The sequence below is a fragment of the Polypterus senegalus genome, chromosome 12, assembly GCF_016835505.1.
Source record: "Polypterus senegalus isolate Bchr_013 chromosome 12, ASM1683550v1, whole genome shotgun sequence".
Taxonomy (NCBI): Eukaryota; Metazoa; Chordata; class Cladistia; order Polypteriformes; family Polypteridae; genus Polypterus; species Polypterus senegalus.
In genome coordinates, this window is record NC_053165.1 from 134,022,372 (window position 1) to 134,038,303 (window position 15,932).

General features: G+C 38.1%; 1 protein-coding gene across 3 annotated transcripts in view; it reads right to left on the minus strand.

Moving 5' to 3' along the window:
- The window catches only part of peak1 (pseudopodium-enriched atypical kinase 1), a 152,911-nt gene that overhangs the window by 48,756 nt on the left and 88,223 nt on the right, over nt 1-15,932 (minus strand). For all 3 annotated transcript variants that reach the window (XM_039773491.1, XM_039773489.1, XM_039773490.1), the window contains one exon: nt 9,479-12,876. In XM_039773491.1, coding sequence (XP_039629425.1) covers nt 9,479-12,723 — 3,245 coding nt within the window. In that variant the 5' untranslated portion in view covers nt 12,724-12,876. The remainder of the gene's footprint in view (nt 1-9,478; nt 12,877-15,932) is intronic.

The window sequence follows — 15,932 nt, forward strand, 5'->3', positions numbered from 1 at the left end:
ATACAGACATTCCTCACCGTTAATTGTTCATAATGAATGGATTCAACTAGCTAGCAGTATCCACTACTTCATGCACAATTACTCTTCAATTCACAGTTAAGATTTGCTTCAAGATGTTAAACTTGTCTTCTGTCATCAGTGCTAAAGGCAGGACAGACCTTGGGTCAACTTTAAAAGAAGTCCTGCACTGAAAGATTTCAGCAACCTATGTTATTGTTGTGACATACGATGGGAACTGGTCTTGGTACTTACTACTCAAGAATTATTCTATATTGTTCTCTAGTACGGATTTGCTTCTGAAGCAAGAAACATGCCATTTTCTATCACTTGTGTTTGTTGTACAATTCACCTAATTCAGTGCACAAGATCTAGTTTTTGGCCAATTATAACAGCATCACCACAGAATTTCCCTATCGTGTTTGACATAAGAAATTTGTAATGATGTTTTACCAATGAAAGCTTGCTTAGAAAATCCACTCATTATCTCAGTTGCTGAACCTGTTTAATCAATTCAAGGGCATATCAAGTTAGCATCAATTCCAGCAACACTGGCTACAAAACAGAAACAAATCCTGAAGGGGACATTAGCTCATAGCAACACATAAATGGGTACAATTTAGAGTTGTCAATACATCTAAAATAGACATCTTTATAAATCCAATTAGATCCACTTCAATAAATATTTTCCTGCTTCCCATCAACCAATGCTAAAGGTATACCTAGATGGCAATATAATCAAAAATCAAGGCAATATTTATCATGTTATGGCTGTAAACAAAATGTAAAGTGGTGTCAGCCATTGCAGCTGGCAACAAAGACAGAAATGGGATAAAGCCAGGGGAGCAGTAGAACATATGTTTGAGTAGCGGTTCTCAAATGCAGTCTTGGCGACCCAACAATGCTGCAGACATTTGCTCCAACAAGCTTCAAAAATCTGTGAGTCATTTTACCACTAATTGATCTAATATTCCGTGGTCTTTTTTTCTAACTTAGTTGTATTCTAAAAATGCCAACTAACAGTGAATAGAACAGACACCTGGGCAAAGGAGACAACTTCAGAATCAGATCTGCTAATTTGGTCCTTAGTAAGTACAAATGGTTTCAATAACCAGGAAAGCACAATGAAAATCATAATAAAAATCTTAAAAACCAAGTTATATAAAAAAAATTATCTACATACAATATCCATAAAAACATTATATCTTTTAAAAAAATTACCAAACTTAATTTGTATGTTCACCTGAAAACATAGTAACAAGAAAATACTGGCCTGCTTTATTGGGTTTATGAATCAAAGCAAAAACAGAAGTTGCTGTAGCCACATGATATCTGACTGAGCTTGAGAACCATTGCTTTAGAAAGGACTCATGGAATGAAGATCGGTCCATAGGCACAGAATAGGAATATGGCGATTAATAATTTAACAGATGACCCCCATTTCAATATATGGCAGCAGAGAGACTATATAGTATATGGGGTTCTGAATTGTTGTGAACAGACCACCTGGGGATTTCCTAGCTCTTCAAGTGCGAGCTGAGGCCCAGGAAATCACAGACAGCTGCATCCAGTATGGCGAGTTATAACAGGACTACCACAGGAGTTCCCTCATGTTCCCAAGGGCGGCTCTCATCCTGGATGTAGTCCCTGGTTGTGGGTTAAATGTTCACTCCAGCCAGACTTCAATGTGCTTGGAGTCAGTTAGAGATTCAAGGTAAGAGCTCGACTTTTGAGATATAGAAAGGCTAGAGTAGTGAGAGATACAAAAGGTACGAGAGGTGACAGCAGTTTTGCTTGCACTGACAACTGTTTGTTACTTATTGTTTTGCCTTAGGCTACTTCTGTTCTTTATACAGGTAAAATTCCATTATAACGAATATCTTTACAATGAAATTTTCATTACAATGAAGTATTTTTATGGTCCCAACAATTTCCCCATATGACGCGAGCCTATAGAAATCTTCCATCCATCCATCCATTTTACAACCCGCTGAATCCGAACACAGGGTCACGGGGGTCTGCTGAAGCCAATCCCAGCCAACACAGGGCACAAGGCAGGAACCAATCCCGGGCAGGGTGCCAACCCACCACAGGACACACACAAACACTCCCACACACCAAGCACACACTAGGGCCAATTTAGAATCGGCAATCCACCTAACCTGCATGTCTTTGGACTGTGGGAGGAAACCGGAGCGCCCTGAGGAAACCCACGCAGACACGGGGAGAACATGCAAACTCCACGCAGGGAAGTGAACCTGGGTCTCCTAACTGCGAGGCAGCAGCGCTACCACTGCGCCACCGTGCCGTCCCTTGTTACTATGAATTACATTCAGCAGATACTTTCATTATAATAAAGTGCCCAAAAGACCTTGAAATGCCTAAATGAATCATCCGCAGAGCAGCTAGTTCTGTGGCTGCAGCTCAGTTGTGCACAATGATTCCCAAATAGAAACATTCGTTGCCAGTGAATTCGGAATTTCGCCATTGACGCTGTGAACTTTCTTGAAAGACGGAGCAAAAAAAGAAAAAAAAAAATCTTGGGTTGCAAACATATGTGAACTGCTACATTTGAAGATGTCGAAAAAGCAGTTTTTATGTGGTTCAGAGATGCTTGTTCAAGAAACATTCCTATTAAATCAGCACTAATTCAAGAAAATGTGAGGTTTATAAACTCTCTTGGGACCTCCCCTAACTGGGCGACACACCGAAGAGCATCGCGAAGTCCGATCTCCGCGTCTATGGAAGACTGTTTATCTGTTGCCGGGGCAACAGCTGGCTCAAAGATACTCTGCATCTCTCCGCCAAAGCAAACAGAAAAGATATCGATGGGTGACGCAGCCTGACTGCTGTGTCTGTGTACAGCAGAGTGGGAGAACACGCTACAATAAATAAGTGTGCCGTTCCTGTTTCATGCTGAATAAAGTTGTTTTTCCTAAAGTACTGAGACTAAACCTCGTGTTTTGGGGTACAAGACAGGGACTTATAGCGTGACCCAGATCCTTTATGATTTGCTTCTGTGTCACTTCACTGCAGTGCTATGAGCCTCTTTTTGCCCTGCCCCGGCAACGGACAAACAATTTTCCACAGATGCTGCAATTGCGCTTGGGAAAAGTGTATTATCGCAAGGAAATGCTGAGAAAAATTCTCGTCCGCATAACTTGTAGGCAGGAGGAGCTTAAAATTACCACAAAATAAGCTATTTAAATGATTGCAAATGCCTGGGCACAAGTAAAGAACTATAGTAACAAATAAAGAATCTCATTACAACGAAATTTTCATTATAACAAAATATTTTTTAGGTCCCTGGGAGTTCGTTGTAATGGAATTTTACCTGTAGTTCCAAATGTTTTTATTTTTCAATAAAAAAAAAAAAATCCTTTTTATGTTATTTTGATGTCCTGGACTTCATGTTGGACTAAGGACATGACAAGAGTGCCTTCTGTTGGTCACACAGGGAACACATCCTTTGTTGCACTACGGAAAGGTCTTTTAAACCACTACTAGTTGTGTACATCAGGTAAAAACACTGCCACTATGAAAGGCTAAATAACCAATCAAGATGAGAAATGTTATTTATAATAAATTCTGAGGTAGGGAATTCAAAGACGCAGCAAAAGCCATATTATTAATTAAGCTTTGGAATTTTGATGGGCACAGATAAATGTGAAAAATTGTTTATAAGACATTTGCATAGAACAGTTTATATACTGTATTGTGCATTTAGAGTTCGGATGGTGCTTTATTTGTATGAATGAATAAATAAATGCAAATTAGATAAAGAAATCAGGGTTTTCAAGCAAGACCATCATTGTATTACCAGATTGACTAAAATGGTTAATGGAGTAACATATCACTACTATATGCTCATAGAATTGTATATGTACTTCCCATCCATTCTTTTTAAAGTATGCTTGTTTAACCTCTGGGAGATTATACCAGATCAAAGACAAGGAGAGCCCTTACATCTCTGAAACTAAAGTGCATTCCAATGATAAACATGAAAGGTGCACTCAGGAATCTGGCCACTGAATCCATAGTTCATACTGATTTCATTTGTTACACTTCCATACCAAAGGAACTTCAATGAGGAACAGAAATAAACATGCACTTTAAGATGATCTGTTAGATACAAGGACACACAGTGATTTTAATAGTTTGAAACTAGGGTCTATGGTGAAATACATACTTGCTTTCTTATTTGACAATTTCTGAATATTCAGCTATTTCAGTCAGAGGGAGTGCTCTGCAATTTACTCAAACCCCACAGTTGATTAACAGCTTGACAGCATATCTAAAAACATTTTGAGGCAACAAATTGTCAGAGATAGTAATGCACTTGGAGATTAAGTGAATCCTTCAGTAACTTCAAGAAATTTGCCAGAGCATCATTATTATGTCTAACTGTATTTGTACAACTGAATGTAATATAAAATAAATCTTGTTGGATATGTCACAATTATATTGTAGTATTTTTATGTATTATACGTTAAACAAAAATCCCTTATAGTAGCAATATAAATTACAATACTGTATGTATATTATATTTAAACAGGGCCTGACTAAGATATAATTCATCTGAATGTCATTGACATCTCATAACCCTTCCTGGAAGAGAAGGAGTCATAATTCAAAGCTGTCAATTTCAAAGCTTTTTCCTCACTCTTTTTAGTGATTGGCAAGGCAACAAACATCTGTGATGAGAACAACGTAGTTCCAATCTGAATTCTATGAAATTTAATGTTGTCAGTTACATGATGATGTGCTTTCCATCTTCTAGACTAGCTATTCAAATATATCTTAAAATACAACCACAACCATACTAAATCACAAAATATTTTGTAAAACAAAGTCAGAATTGAATTGACTGTGATGCGAAGAAGGAGCTCTGCATTTGACTTCACTGGGTGTCACTGCTGAATAAAATGTTGTAGACTATAAGCTGAAGCTGGAGTCTTATGGGAGGGTGAAAATATGAACCAGTCTAGACAGTACACATACAGCTCATAGACTCTGGGGGTGAATACCCTGGATCTGCTACAACACATGTTCCAGGAACTGGGGAAGACGAATACTGAGCTACTCTTCTAAAGGTTCTTTTGATAGACGCTAGTATGTGGTATTTTTCAGTTGATCCTTCCCCGTTATTACACATTACCTCTGGGTAATAAACACATACAGATGAAGATGATGTTGTTTGCACTTCCAGTCGTTGGTTCAAATGGTGAACACCTGCGATGAATAACGGCAAAAATGCATGACCTAAGAGAAACACCACTAATTTTATTTATTTATATTTTTAAATAATCTTGCTTTTCTCTAGCAAAGAATAAAATGTTTTCTCTTGCTTGAGAAACTACTCCTCTGTATCACCTTGATGTCTTCATCAATGGGATAGTATGGTAGGTGTTGCATCTCTTCTAACTAGAGTCCTTTGACAGAGCAGTTTTTTTTTTTTTTTTTAAACTTATGCAGTGGAGGTTTGAGGGGAGGGTAGATTGGAGGGGCATCATGGTGATGCAAACAGGAGGTGCAACGACAACTCAGTTCATTAGCCCATCTCTTGACTGTGGCACATTAAAGGTGACTGCTTTGGGCACACGTTGACTAGGTACTTATAAATCTTCAAAGTAGTATTGTTCTCTAGTGGTAGCAATTCCTTGATAGCAGAATACTTATAAATACATAAACCACAGACGCTAGAAACTTGTAACTAATACATTTTAGTACACAGGTCAGTACTAGGAAATACCCCTTTTTTAGGTTCAGTCTTCAAACTTAATCTAGGAACAAAGCCTGCATATGGTAAAAGAATTGCCAGAATTAACACAAAAAGTGTTGGTGTCCAATCCAGTTTGAGTGGTTGGTTCTGTCACTTTCACACAGCCTCATTTTAAGTGCTATGGTGTTGGAACTCCTTTTCAACACTTTTGTCTCTTTTTAGTTTGTGAATGACAGCTATGTTGATATGATGTTGTCTGAAAGACACTTTGTGACAGTCTGCAAATCAGGTAAATCAATTTTTTTTAATCGAGTTGTACCTACATACCTGTATGTGTACACTAGGCATAATTTTAAATTATCAATAAACTGGTATTATATGCTTTGAATGCTAATGACTACATCTTTATGTACAAGTAGTCTTCTGAAATGCACAACTTGTACACTTGGGAACAGGTAGATACTTTCTTTTGAAAGGTAATGACTTTGATTCAATGCTGCTGGCATGTTACACCCTTTGAAACACACTGGCTTTTCTGCTGCATTTAAGTTCTAGCAATACTAATTATTTATCATGCATATTTTTGTAGCTAAAAGATGACATTTCATCTTCCCCCAATATTAAGCTGACGTATGCAAGTGCTACCCGCAAAACCAGACATTAGACTTTCAGTGATCAAGCCTTCTCCATTGCAGCTCTAGTGGGACAGAGTTTCTTTACCAAGGTTTTTTCCTTTAAACTTTTGGACAGTAAATGTTTTGTAACAGAACCAGAACTTTAGAAATGGCTTTATTACTTTCTGCAGTCTGAGACAAGCAGCCTTTTTACCTTGGCAACTTTACTCTAATGGTAAGGGTCAGATTCAAATGGACAGGACTGGCCTAAGTCGGTCTCGACTGTTAAGAAGATATTTCAGCTGACTTCAGTTACCTCTTTAACTGGTCTAATTTCACAGTTGGCAGTAATCTTTTTGTCAAATCTCAAGATAACATTTTTGATATACTTGTAAACCAAAGGGATAAAAGATACAAAAATGTTGGTGTCAACATTTCTATTAAATGATGCACTAGATACTAATTCAACTTCAACATTCTAAACAAAATCAATCTGAAAAATATGTGATAAACGCAGAAATTTATATTGGTAGGAAATAGTTTGTTTGAGATCGTGCTCTTCTTTGAAGAACCCTTGCTAGAAAATCCCATTTTGCTTTTGGGCCAGGTGTAGAAGTATCAAACTCATCTTTATTGAGTGCCAAAAATCACATATTATATATACTCCTACTGCATTCCAGAATATGTTAATAAATAGCTACTGCTACATTTACTTTACAAACCAGGCACACACCAGTAGCTTTGCTTATCAAAATCGTATATTCTGCCTCACATCTCTCTTAAAACTGCCTTCCCTCTATCAGCTTTTCATATCTTGGTTAGGAAAGCTAGCAGCAGCCACGGGACCTAAAGCAGCATTGAGTAAAAATAGATTGTGAGCGCATAAAATTTGAGCAAGAATCCGGACACAAACAAGCATTTGTAGATAAAGCAAAGTATATTCATCTATACCTGATTTAACATACATCACGACTGGATTTATATAAAAAAAAAAATATATATTTATGTGAATGCGCTAGTAATGGATCACACACCACATTTACAAATATTTGTTCTATTAAAACAACATAAAAGTCAAAATCTACCAGTTCACTGGTTGCAGTTAATTAAGCCAAAGAAGAACAACCATTCATCACACCTGTGTAGCAGAGTGGCAGTAGCAGAGTGTGTGCTACACTATACTTCATAAGAGTTTCACATCATTGGAATCATGCTAAACATTAAAATGCTTTACGGCAGCATCGCACAAATTTTCACTTTTTCCTTGTTTAGTCATTATGAGTAGCCAGTTTCTATTCTAACTACAGGTTAAGCCCAAGTAACATCAGATGACTTTTCCAAAAATTTTCAGTCGTAGCGTTCAATTACATAATCTTATCCAGCAGGAGACTGTCGATGGCATACTCCTGTGAAGGTGGTCATCTAATGTGACATACCTAACAAATTACACCAAATAGTCTGTGACTGGCTATGATAAAATCAAACCTAATTGATTTACTCGCTAGTTGGAGGAGTGTGTTGTACATACAGAAGAGCTGACAACCAATGAATGCACATCCACAAATACAATGCATAGAATGTAGCCATAAGGAATAAGGAACATGTGTTTTACACCTCAGAAATAGAAGAGAAGCTTGTCTGTCTGATATCTCATGCTTTATGTACTAAAACATATTGGAAAAAAAACAAAAAATAAACAAAACACAAAATAAGGGCCAAGAGTGCAGCTGAAAGCACCACAGCTATTAACCCTTTGCACACCACCATTGCAGCACTTGTTCGGTCAAGCAGCTCCGGAGCTGTGGACCTCACTTAACAGGAGTGAAGCTTGTCTGTCTGATGTCTTCTATTTTACATAACAGAATGGAAAAATAAAGGGAAGAGATTACTGCTGAACTTGTTGGAACTGTTAACTCTTCATACAGTGCCAGCTCCATCAGACAACACACTACTGGCTATTAGAAAATGTTGTGGGCATGACTATGCTGGGAGATTTGCACTTAGTTAGTATTTGTGACATGGCCTGCAATATTCAGTCATATAATTTGAGATGGTGCTGCAACAAGAATGGAAGTGACAAACCTGACATATCTCATAACAAAAAGTCTCATAATGTGACATTGGCTTTAGTAGATGTGACTATGCTGCAGGGATGAACACAAGCGGACACAGAATGCCAGAGATAAATATAAATTATACCTGTATATGGGTACAATCTATATATGAAATGCACTTTAAATGGGATCACTGAGAAAACCAAGGGTCATCAGGGCCTGTATGTAACATGATTAGAATATTGATGAAAAGGGCTGCTTTAAAAAGACCCAAAAGAATGAATCAGACCCACTGGCCTTGAATTTAACACCTTGGTGTGGAGTAAAGAAAGTTTACAGCTTTTTTGAAAAGCAAAATTCTGCTTGACAGTATTTAAATCATCAAGATCACTTCTCCATTTTAATTCAAAGACATGATTTTATTTCCAGCTCACCTATTGCCTGTAATTCATTATATTGCTTTCATATTGTCCATTTATTCTCCTATTTAGCTTTCACTTAATATTGGAAAACCTCTAAACTAAACTTCTGAACATTAACTCTACATGTAAAAAGAAGAAGCCTTGGCCAAGGATAACCTGTGCAGACATAATTCTTTTGCACACATGCCCTACAAACTACCAGGGGCTTACACAGCTAAAATACATATGGACAGCTTTTAAGAGTGGTCCGGTTTTAAATATCGTCCATAAAGATTTGAGACTCACAAACAAAAAAGATTAATAATGGTTAAAACCAAACGTTGCATAAGTGGGAAACTAAAACCGTATCTAGTGTGGAAATTTCATCAATTGACATGATGAAACAAAAATTAAATTTGCTTGGATGAGTCATTACCTGTCTAATTAATTAATGCTTCATAAAATGTTTACTAGTGTAAGCCCAACAACAGATTAAGAAATAAAAACTGTGAAAAGAGCAAGCAAATTTAATATTCAAACCAAACAGTCAAATCTTTGTCCTAATACTATTTGAATATTTTCTTCCTGAATAGTTTTCAATATGGTTACAAAAATCAAACTCTATGCTATACAAAGAGTAAACTATATTAGACAAGATCTAATTCTCAATTCAGACTGATGTAAACTTACCTGACAACATTCTTTGATGGATGGCCTTGGCCAGACTGGTCATCAGCTTTGCGTTTCACACCCTCAGATGTCTGCTTTTCATTTACAGCTCTGTCTTCCTGTAACAACACATCATTCTTTGGCAGGTCCCCTTCATGATTTAACCTTGGTTTGCAAGTGAAGATAATAGTAGGTTTCTGGTTGGGATCATCAGTCTTGGCTTCTGTAAACCAATTATGCTGCTGTACAGGAGGTGGTGGCAACATGTGTATAATGGTACCATCAAGCCCAAGCAGTTTTCCTTTTTCTGGCTCATGTTTGTCCTTCTTTTGGCATTCTTCTTCATTCTTCCTCCTGTGGAAAAAACTCTTAAAAGAGATCCACCGTTTGGCTTTAGGTGTTTCTGATACTGTATGCCTCCCTTCTCCTATACCAGATGTTGATGTGCCTGCACTTGAAGAGGGGCCATCTCCATTTACTCCAGTCTTTGACCAGTTGCCAAAATGTCTCTGTAGCAGTTTATTGGCATGATATGGAGAGGAGGTGGATCGGGGTGGGGGAAATGGGGCAACAGGATCTACTTTGGCATTTACGAGTGATGAACCTGGTGTCATCTGTTTAGTCGAAACTTGCTTTCTTTTACCAAAAATCCCATCTACCAGAGTGTGTGAGGTCTTTGGTCGCTCTACTGTTTCAATGCTTGCATTTGTCAGTAGCTCACAGAGTTCACCAATGTGGCAGGCATTATTTTCTTTTATTGGAGACTCTGGTGGAGACTGGGGAGGCTGGATTGTGGTAACAGTCTGAAAGAGAACAGTGCTGGCTTTTTCTCGGTGGACTGTTCCAGTGTTCGCTTGTACTACACCCTCTTTAACAGAAAGGGCTACTGTATTTGTCTTTTGGACTGACTCGGACACTAAGGCAATACATGCTGCAGGATTTTCAGCAACAATTCCTGCACTTGTTTCTAGTCCTGCAGCTGTCTGTACAGAAGGGCTTGTCTGGTCTTTCATCTCTTCTTTTTTCTCTGTATCGACATTCTCAGGTTTTGCTATTGATTGAAAAGATGGCGTGGATGGATTGCTCTCCGACGGTCCTATCTCCTCATAAGCATGACTACTCACTCTGTTTCTCCCATCCTTCTTTAAAGGAAGTTCACCTCTCAAACCAAGAAAGCTTTTGTAAACAGCAAGATTATCATAAGCACTCGGGTTAATTAGAATTGGTACTTTAACTGCCATTTTAGTGCCACCTGCATATGCAGGCTCATCGCGTATGATAATGGGAAATGGGGGCATACCTGCATTGTTATAGCTATTGAATTTAATTTCAGACAGATTTGATGATTTAATTGGAACTGTTTTATTAGAAGAAGAGGTACACATTGTAGGGGAGGTAGGTGCTGATTTGTGAGCACTTGACCTGGAAGGCACAGTTAATCCTCCCAAATAATCAACTGTATTTATGTCTCTACATGATTTTATCTTTGACATATTTTGTTGGGGACTGGAACTCGAAGTCCACACCTCCTGATAGGAGATATTTTTCACTTTATTTGGTGATGAGTTCCCATCTGTTGAAGAAACTTGTTTAGGAACCATTGTGGGCGAGTTTAGAGGGGGACTCTGTGGAGGCAATGGAGTAGAGTTCAGTGTAAGAGAAGCTGGTGATGTTAATGCTTTGGATGGCAGGTTTTGCTTGCCACAGTTACTTTTTTCACCCATTGAACCAGAAACATCAACAACAGTGTAAGGCTTACACATTGCTGGTTGCTCTAGACTAACAACACGATAAGGATTGGCCTGCTCTTCTGTTGGGTTGAAACTGATTGTCACCATCTGATCAGGAAGGGCCTGAGGTGGGAGACAATTTTTCAACACACCACCATCTGTATGCTGCCCAGCCCTTTGCTCCTCCAGTCTTACAGCCAGCACAGTTTTATGCTGGTCAACTGCAGTCTGTTTTGCAGGCTTTATTCCTAGATTAGGTTGTTCGTTATCATTATTGCTAGTGTGATGTGTTTGTAAATTTCTGGCAGTCCCAAAAGCTGAGAAGTTATTACTTAGATTGCCAGGACTAGTGGGTGTAGGGAGTGAACCTTCAGGCAGAGATGAAGAGGTTTCAGGAGATGTTCCAGATTCTGAATTAGAAAAGAAAAGGCTGTCTTGAGTAGAATGTGGGCTATTAAGAATCATACCACCACCGTTGGCTCCTTCAGATGGGTATCCATTTAAAATTTCATCGTAACTATCATCATAATCCACAGCAAGAATGCGCTGCAAAGAAACGTTGCGAAGTGGCACAGTGCTCCACTTTCTTTCAGTACTAAATCTTACAGGTGAAAGTGTGGCAGCTCTAAAACAGGCAAAGCGAGGTTGACCCCTCATTCGAATATTCATGGCCAATAGCTCTTCATCACTCTCATCCCAGCTTTCATGCTCAGTCCCCTTCTCTTCTTCACTTTCATCTTCATCTTCATCATCTTCTTCCCCTTCACTGGAAAAGTCAGAGTAACAAAATCGTCCACCTTCTTTACTGATAACCTCAGTGCTACCACTAACCGATACCTTTTTCTTGTCACCCTCATTCATTCCAACATCACTATTCCTTCCCATTGTCAAACAACTTGATGCTAGAAGACCCCGCTCAAGTGAACGCTTATAGCAACTGTTGATGCGCCCCAAGAAAACATCTAAAGAGCTGGAACCTGAACTGGACCCAGGACCAGACCCAAGACACACAATCTCCTTTAGTACCTCTGTTAATCCATTATTATTATTACTACTGCTGCTGCCTGGAGATTGACAGGTCTGAAAACTGCATTCTTTGTGCTCTTCCTCCCTATCTAATAATACATTATTGTTTGTTCCCCTTGGCCTTTTAGAGTTCACTAAATTTTGATTCCAAACTGTGAATGCAGAGCTTCTGGAATTTGGATGCTCAAATCCATGGCTACCCTGAAGCTCCAAAGCTGTGGTGCAAAGTGCCATTGTTGGTTTAACGGCTATGGTAGGCTTCTTTGCTACTGGAGGCCTGAAATGACTAGATGTGCCAGTTTGTCCAGCACTGCTCACATTGTGGTAGTTGTTGACATGGCTAGGGCGGCTCCCAACTGTATCTGATGCAGAAACTTTGCGCTGCTTTTGGTGCTGGTCAGATTTTCCTGTATTAACTCCTGTCTGGCGATGTAGGCTTTTTGGTCTGAAACAGTTCTTGCATTCACCAGGCTTCCACACGTGTTCTGTAAATGCATCACAGGCAGACATGATTACAGTCCGTCTGTATTTCAGAAATTGTTTAATTCATATCTGTCCATTCCATGGGAAGCCAAGACTTTGGGATGTATTTCATCATAAGACACCACATATTACATTACATCAAAGGATGACTTCCTGTTAGTTTCACCAGATCTTAGAATACTAAAAAAAGAAAGAAGGAAAAATAATTAATGCTCTTGGACTTACATATACAAAAAAATTAATAAAGGACAAACACCTGTAAACTTAAATAGCTATAAAGCAATACAATACAACTTTATAACTTTCAAGTGAATCTGTATGGGGGAATACTCTGGACAAAATCCAAAAAATACACAGCTAAACGTATAGTGAAATGTAACAATAACTAAACATGACAAAGTTATATGACAATATAAACAGTTTAATGTGTCACTAAATATGGTTTGGATCTTTGTTTCTTTAAGTATTCATTCAATGATTTTTTCATGTATTTATTTCAGTGAGACCTCACACATAACATGAAAAACACCTTGAAATTAACACTGTCATGTTCACCTACAAGTGTTATATTTACAGCAGACTTTTCAGTTCCAAATATACTTGGATGATTGTTGCCTTAATGTGTCCTGATGACAGGTGAAGCCTCACTGTATGATTACAAAAAAGACATGTGAAGACGATGACCTGGCAACATGAATATACATTACTATATATAGTAATGTTCATGACAGATTGGAGCATGTAACAGGATCACATGGATTGGGGACACAAACAATCAATAACACCAAACATCTCCCTTCTCCTCCTCCTCTATGGTATGAATAATCTACATATCATCACACAGTACTTTCAACAAAAAGAAATAAATAACAAAATGTGGCGCTCACCTGATAGCCATACAAAAAATGATTAATTGGATCAGATAATTATCTACTTAGAGCAACGTCGCAGAAGAGAAAAAAGTTAAAAGCCCCCTTGGTGTGGACAAGCACAAGAACATGACAATGACATAACACTTAAACTTTTTGAATTGAAAAATCGTTTTGAATTGCTCCAGGACAGTGCCAACATGGGCACAGATACACAGTGGGGAACTCTCTTGAAATGTGATCTTAGATAGTATGGAGACCAGCAACAGGAACATTTTAAAGATCTAAGATAGCTCATGGAAGCTAACTGAGCAATGGAAGGAGGCCAGATTACGACAACAGCAGCCTAAGACCCAGTAAGAGAAAGAGAAGCTGAAGAAAGATACCAGATGCTAGAATATAAGGTCAAGTGTAGCTGTTTGAACAATCAGACGGCTTGGCAGAAGCCCAAGAAGCAGCCTCTAAAGACCATGGCATGTCACTATATCGTACTGTACACGACTTGATGGATACAGATCAAAATAACTACAGGCCCCATCAAAGATAAGAAGGAAACTCATTTACTAATGCACAAAGCTCAAGACGCATGATGGACAGAACATTTCAAGGAGACTCTTGATCAACAATTCTCCAGGGAGATGTTTGATTTCAATAAAACACTGCCTATGCCAGTGCTGGGAGTAAATACAAGCGCAGTTACAAAGACCAAGGTATGCAGAACTATGATAATTTGGCAGAACAATAAAGCCCCAGGAAAAGTTCAAGTGATAGCAGAGATGCTAAGAATGGAGGTGACAGTCTGGACGAAGTTTTTTTGTGACTATTAAACAAATGCTGACATAAGACAATGGTTCCTAGTGAATAGGGAAAAGGAATCATTGTCAATATATCAAAAAAAGGTGACATTAGAGACTGTAACAACTGGAAAGGTATCATGCTACTCTCTGTTCCCAGCAATGTTCTCTGCTACAGCCCCTCCGAGAGGCACAGTTGACAGATTACTCTGAAAAGAGCTGGCTAGATTCCGACAGGGACATTTAGCATCTAGTACTTATGTTATTCTGAAATTAAGTGTAAAAGTTAGAGAAAGAGAAGTAATTCTGCAGCAAAGAACAATTCATAGAAAGTAATAATTATTTCAGTACTAATATTAAAATGAAACAGAATGGCAGACATGCCCTCCTCATCCCTAAGCAGAATTCCTGGCAGATACCCATGAAGCACCCACCCCCTCTCACTCCCCTTCTCAAAAGAATTTTTGTTACTCTGGCTCAAGGACAGATCTCATTACAAATGGTTCACTTGATCACTTATTCTTTGCCTTAGGCAAAAACAGAACCTTTTTTGTTAGTCATAAAATGAGCATTCAAAAAAACAGGGAACACATTTTCATACGATTAAGTGTTAAACAGTTATTGAATTGCAAACATAAAAATCTTGTTTGTTTTTCAACATGATTAAATATTAAAACATTTTCAGCATTTATTGTGGTCAACATAAATGCCTGAAAAGTGTTGGATTGCTACATCATTTTTTCTAATTTGCTTATAGTAGACAATCACATTGATATCAAGTTGTGTTCTGGAAATATTGAGGTTAAAATGCATGATTCCATGTGAAAATGGTAAATTTTAGTGATATTGTCTCAGTTAACTTTTCTCTAGATATTTATACATAGAAAATGTAAAAATTGTATTCGACTAAATTTTAGGTTGGACATTTTACTGTAAATAACTGAAATGCTTTGTAGGATTAGGTGCAGTGGTTTAGTGTGACGCTTTAACAAACAGACAGAAATGCAATCATATATACTGCAAAACCTTGATTATACATCACTCAATAAACTGTGAGGGCCGAAAAAAAAAAAAAAATGCACATGCCATCGCTGTGAGCTTTGCACATTGTAACAACTTTCCCTTGTGCTGGCGTGTAGTGGTCTACCTAGCACCACAGTGTCAGTTACATACCTTCAGTTTTTATAGTGTTTTGGAACTTTTCTCTTTTATTATAATTAATCTACTATGGAATTGTCACAAAAATTGAAGTTATTAAACATTTACAAAATAGCGAAAGTGTTTCAAGTATTGCTTTCGTTTATGGAGTAGAAAGAACAGTGAAGAATATAAAGCGTGATTCTGACAAAATGTGTCAAAAATGTAATCTACGGACGGTAAATGTCATTTTGTATAAATCATTATGTTTTGTTACTACTGTATATTGTGATGTGCAGGCAGCTTGTGATTCACTGTGCGGGAGCAGAAAGGATGGAATTAAAGCTGCAAGTATTGGGACTGGGTGGAGGGCTTCTGTTCAGTAAGGGGTGGACACAAGAAGTTAGGAGAAAAAGGTAGGTGCGGCATAAGGAAT